General features: G+C 39.2%; 1 protein-coding gene across 2 annotated transcripts in view; it reads right to left on the reverse strand.

Moving 5' to 3' along the window:
* NEK3 (NIMA related kinase 3) overlaps nt 1-6,113 on the reverse strand; it is a 28,504-nt gene that overhangs the window by 8,897 nt on the left and 13,494 nt on the right. For both annotated transcript variants that reach the window (XM_023508083.1, XM_023508082.1), the window contains exons 9-10: nt 3,114-3,314; nt 2,461-2,533 (exon numbers count right to left, since the gene is read on the reverse strand). In XM_023508083.1, coding sequence (XP_023363851.1) covers nt 2,461-2,533; nt 3,114-3,314 — 274 coding nt within the window. The remainder of the gene's footprint in view (nt 1-2,460; nt 2,534-3,113; nt 3,315-6,113) is intronic.

Raw genomic sequence — 6,113 nt, forward strand, 5'->3', positions numbered from 1 at the left:
CGTCAAAATCTGAAAGTTAAAATGCATCTCTATTCCCTGTACCAACCTATTTAGCATTAAGAGCTAATAAACTCTGCATACGTGAAGGTCACTATCCCCCTTAGAGCATGCGAGTGGAGGCTGCTTTTCCCGACAGCTGTCACTGCAGGTGGAATAGGTGTCCCCAACAAGAAGTGAGCTGTTTAAGCCCTCACAAGGGACCGGCAGGAGTCAGGGGAGAACTCTGGCAATGGATCCCTTTGGCAGGGACAGTTCCTGCCTCATTTTCCTCTCACAGTTCATGTCCCTTATTCATACAACATTTTTAAAAAATTGCTATTGAACATCTATGATGACAGATACAGAGAAAGCAGGAGTGAGCAAGTCAGACGTGACCCCTGCACCTCACTGCTCTGGTCTCGCTCTCTATGGGCTAAACTGGAGATGCCACCAGACACGTGATCCCCAAATGGTGGCATTTCTCTAACTCAGGAGGCTGGGTTTATTACTCAATAAACGACTTTATTCCTTTCTTTTCAACAATTGTAAAACTACTTTTCCAAACTATCTTGAAACTTTTCTTTTCTCTTGCCCAATGTTTTAAAACAAATTTCCCAGTATGTTTGGATGTGAACAAAAGCTACAAGATCGTATCTAAAGTAAAACTAATACTAAAGCAAACTGGCAAAACAAAGACAACTGTCTATCTCTTAAGTAGGAGAAAAGTTTGAATTCTAAGACTAAATGGGTTAGACCTTTCCAAAAGTAACAGTTACAAGTTAACTTTAAGACACAACAAAGTCTCCACAATGTTTCCTTTATCTGAACATAACACCAAGACGCCAAGCAGCAATTGAGGGTTGCCCAAGCCCCCACAGGGCACGATTTTTATACTTAACTCCTCTCCCTTATTCTGTTCATATCTGCTAACTTTGTTGGGTTTCTTCAGAAAGGCGATGAAAAGAAATGAATGAAAAATAAAAAGGAATAACAATAGCTATGAAAAAATTCAGAGATGACAACTTCCAAACAGATAAATTAAATTTGATATCTGCTCAGGATAGACTATAGATGTATGAACATTTTATGCAACTATTATGTGGATGGTTCCCAACTTTTAAAACTGGATTTGTTTTTAATTAATAAAAATTCTAAGGGCGGCACCTGTGGCTAGTAAGTAAGGCACCAGCCCCATATACCAAGGGTGGCGGGTTCCAACCTGGCCCTGGCCAAACTGCAACAAAAAAATAGCTGGGCGTTTTGGCGAGCACCTGTAGTCCCAGCTACTCGGGAGGCTGAGGCAAGAGAATAGCCTGAGCCCAGGAGTTGGAGGTTGCTGTGAGCTATGACGCCATGGCACTCTACCAAGGGCAATAAAGTGAGACTCTGTCTCTAAAAAAACAAAAACAAAATTTAAAAAAAAAATTAGTTTTGGGGGGCACAGTTTTGGGTTCATAGCAAAATGGATCAGAGAGTACCGAGACCCTCACATGCCCCTGGCCCCCCACTGCAACTCCCCCATCAGCTCCCCACACCGTCATAACCAACAAGCCTACACTAACATATCATTGTCACCCCAAGTCCACAGATCACACTAGAAGAGGCTCTGTTTTTTGTTTTTTGGGGTTTTTTTGTACAACACCCCCCCCAAGTGTGTTATACTATTCACAGCAACCTCCAACTCCTGGGCTTAGGTGATTCTCTTGCCTCAGCCTCTGGAGTAGCTGAGACTACAGGTGCCTGCCACAACACCCGGCTATTTTTTTTTTTAATTAAATCATAGCTGTGTACATTAATGCAATCATGGGGTACAATGTGCTCATTTTATATACAATTTGAAATATTTTCATCAAACTGGTTAACATAGCATAGCCTTCACAACATTTTCTTAGTTATTGTGTTAAGACATTTATATTCTACACCTAGTAAATTTCACCCTTGTAGGATGCACCGTAGGTGTGGTCCTACCAATTACCCTTCTTCCATCCATCTTCCCCCTGTGTGGCTATTTTTTTGTTGTAGTTTGGCCAGGGCTGGGTTTGAACTCACCACCCTAGGTATATGGGGCTGGTGCCCTACCCACTGAGCAACAGGAACTGCCCAAGGCTCTGTTTTTTAAAAGAACAAGAGTTCTTCAGAAACTTGGGGATACATTTTTCCTACAAGATTACTGTTACATTTTCATGGTTAGATTCCTGCGCCAGCCCACAGAAGCCTCTTCCCGACCCATGACAAGCCAGAGTAAATATGTACTAATAATGAGCAATCTCTCTACCACTAAAAGGACCAAACTATGGTTTGGGATCCCTAACTTAAAAGGTAAGAGGTAATATAGAATTGTGTCGGAAGTAACAAAAGGAAAATTTTGTTTGGAGGAGTATATGTGATTACAATATCGAGTAACTTGAAAATTGTATTTTTCTTTTCAGTTATATTTTTAAAAGAGCACTTAACAACAAATAAACTTTCCAAAATCCTTACCCTTTTTGCTTGGTGTGTTATGCTTAGACTTTTTGGTTTCTTCTAATACCTGTTCACCATATTCTATGATGATCTGAAATGTAAAGTTAAAAATTTAAAGATATGAAATGCCCTTTTCTAGAGACATTGCCATACTGTCATTTAATCATCAATATTGCTTAGCACAATATTTGAAGTTAAAATAAAATTGCCATTTAAATAATTCATATAGTTTAGACAGAGACAATATAGATATTGATGTCTACAAAAATGTCTGAAAAGATATGTAAATTATAACTAAGATTATATTGGGGAATAGCCTTGTGGAAGAGAAAAGAGGACAGGGAGGAAGTTTTAACATTTTAGTTTTTAATGCACTTTTCCATCATTTGAATTTCTTTCTTTTTGGAAGGGTGAGAGGGTCTCAGTTGCCCAGGCTAGAGTTCAGTGGTGTTATCACAACTCACAGCAACCTCAAAGTCTTGGGCTCAAGTGACCCTCCTGCCTCCTGCCTTGGCCTCTTGAGTAGCTGGTACTATAGGAGTCTGCCACCACACCTAGCCCATCATTTGAATTTTCACAAGCATATGTAACATGTAATTGTGCTTAAAAACAACACACTATTTTACCATACACGTGAAAACTGTTCACAGCCAGCCCGATGTGTCTTATACCTCAGGGGGTAGGCATGTTTGTACAACACGCGCCAGGCTGCCTCTAGAGAGAAGCGTGGTAGCTGAAGGGCGGTGGGAAGGGTTCCTTTTGAACATCTGCTTGACCAGATACTGAAGTTCACAGGAATAATGCGAGGGTAGTGGATTGATGGATCCTTGACATATTTTCAGGATAAGATTTTTCCAACTATTTGCCTGAAACTGAAAAGTAAAGTATTTAACTTTAAAAGTGGGTACAAGGAAAGGCGATGGAAATCAGAAACTACCAACTCAACTGAACGCATATGAAATTATTTTAACTTTATAAATGTGTCAGCTATCTGGTCGTTTTTCTTTCTAGAGGTGTCCTTAAGATACTGTTCCATAATTTCATGGTCTTTCAGAGAAAAGGTACACAAGATTAATAAAAAGCTGTCCCCTCCAGAGCAGTGTTTTCCAGACATTTTTAATCTCATGGCACCCTTGAACCTATAGTTAAACTTCTGTGGAATATTTAGATTATGTTGATCAAAAAAAAGAAGAAAAAAAGAATATACTTAATGTGCTTTGAACTTCTTTCAAAAAAAATTTAATTGCCTTGGCACATGTAGCTCAGTAGTTAAGGCGCCAGTCACATACACTGGAACTGGTGGGTTCAAATCCAGCCTGGGCCTGCCAAACAACAATGACAACTACAAGACAAAAATAGCTGGGCACTGTGGCCGGCGCCTGTAGTCCCAGCTACTTGAAAGGCTTGCGGCAAGAGAATCGCTTAAGCCCAGGAGTCTGAGATTGCTATAACTCCATGGCATTCTACCCAGGGCCACATAGTGAGATTCTGTCTCAAAACAAACAAAAAAAATTAATTAATGATCTTTAAAATTTTTTGCGACACACCTAAGATCCTCTCACGGTACACTGGTTGAAAATCACTACTCTAGGGAAAGTCTTTCCCTCAACTCCTGCTGTGGGTACTTTATTTGTCATAATCAATGTTTTTGCAGATATATATTTTTAATATACTTTAAAAATCAAAGTAATACATACATATGGCTTTTTAAAAAGTCAAATAATACTAACAGGCCTATAGCAAGCTCCACTCCTCCCAGAACCCCCAGGCATGCTCCAAACAGCACGTGCTTCAGACTTTTGGTTTCAAATTTTTAGCAAAATCTTTTTTACCATTCCTATCATTACAGTCAAAATTAAAGTTTCACAAGTAACAGAGTGGGACATAAGATGACAGACTTGAGTAAGATTTTAAAATTTTTAGTGTATAATACATCAGAACTAACACGAAACGTCAGCCTTGGTAATGCTGCAGAAGAATGTGTCGGCATTCTGCTCCTGCCCTACTGATAAAAAATGCCAGTGGCGATGTGAAAAATGGAAACCAACAAATAACAAAGGAAAAACTCAGGTGATAAAATAAGACTGAATATGCTTTGCCTCTGGGGTTTTAGCCATTTATACTAATTTTCTGCGATTCCTAAGGTTTTGAAAATAATTTCTGTCTTCATGCAAACAAAAGATATAGATCTTGTACCAAATATTCAAGGCATGGTAGCCCTGAATACTCATTCTTGCTAGTAGAAAGAAGAACATGTACATATAAGTTATGAATAAGATAATACCAGGGAAATAAAGGATACAAGTGCATAATAATAAATAAAATGTTGGGGCTGGGCACAGTAGCTCACACCTGTAATCCTAGCACTCTGGGAGGCTGAGGAGGGTGGATTGCTTGAACCTGAGATTTTCAGACCAGCCTGAGCAAGAGCAAGACCCTGTCCCTACTAAAAATAGAAAAAATTAGCACGGCACAGTGGTACACGCCTGTAGCCCCAGCTACTTGGGAGGCTGAGGCAAGAGGACGCTTAAGCCCAAGAGTTTGAGGTTGCTGTGAGCTTTGATGCCACAGCACTCTACCCAGGAGAACAGAGTGAGACTCTGTCTCAAAAAAATAAATTAAAAAAAAATAGGATGTTAGAATTTTAAAAATAATTTTATTTATAGATAACAGTGGTTCTCAACTTGGGCTGTATATCAGAATCACCTGTTTTAAAAACACAAATCCCCAGGACATCTTCAGAGATTTTAATTAAATCAGTCTGGGTGGGCAGAGGCATCAGCGTTTTCAAAGCCCCCCCCCCCCCAAGTAGTTCTAACTGTGCAGGCAGCTTTATAAGCCGCTTATATTGCTGAATATACATGTGTGCGCTCACCTGTGTTACTTTCATCTACTGGTGTAAAGGGCTCTTCTCAATTATTCATTCTCCTGAGCTCTACGTGCCCTTAAGTGCATCTGTACAAAAGCTGGGCAGAGCTAAGTTTCAATTTCTTTCTATGCATAGCGGAGACCTAGCAGGGATCAGCCCTACGGTTGTTGCTAAATGTAATACACTACTGCCAAACAAGCAGGGCAAGTTATGAAACCTCTTTTAAGTTAACTTATTTTTTTAAATATCTTGAAAAAAATACATATGATAATAGGGCAAAGCCTATCTTCTCATGACATTTCAGAAAGGAAACTCACATGATAAGTGAAATCTAACTACAAAAGGATGAATATAAAAATAGAGCAGCTGCTCTGGAAAATAGTGTGGCATTTTCTCAAAAAGCTAAATGTAACATGTCAGATGACCCAGCAATTCCACTCTTAGGTGTAAACCCAAAACTACCTGCACAAACATGTTCATAGCAGCACTACTCACAGAGCCAAAGACAGAAATGACCCAAATGTCCACTGATAGATAAAACATAAACAAAACATGGTATATGCATGCAACGGAATATTACTCAGCTGTAAAAAAGGAATGCAATTCTAACATATGTTACATTGACGAACCCTAAAAACATCACGTTAAGTAAAATAAACTAGACATACACAAAAAGACAAATACTATATAATTCCACTTACATGAAATATCTAGGACATGCAAATTCATAGAGACAGAAAGAAAAATAGCAGTTACCAGGGGCTGTGGGAGGGTAGAATGGGGAGTAATTTTTTTTTTTTTT

This window comes from Otolemur garnettii, unplaced genomic scaffold (assembly GCF_000181295.1).
Source record: "Otolemur garnettii isolate 467f Iridium unplaced genomic scaffold, OtoGar3 scaffold00221, whole genome shotgun sequence".
Taxonomy (NCBI): domain Eukaryota; kingdom Metazoa; phylum Chordata; class Mammalia; order Primates; family Galagidae; genus Otolemur; species Otolemur garnettii.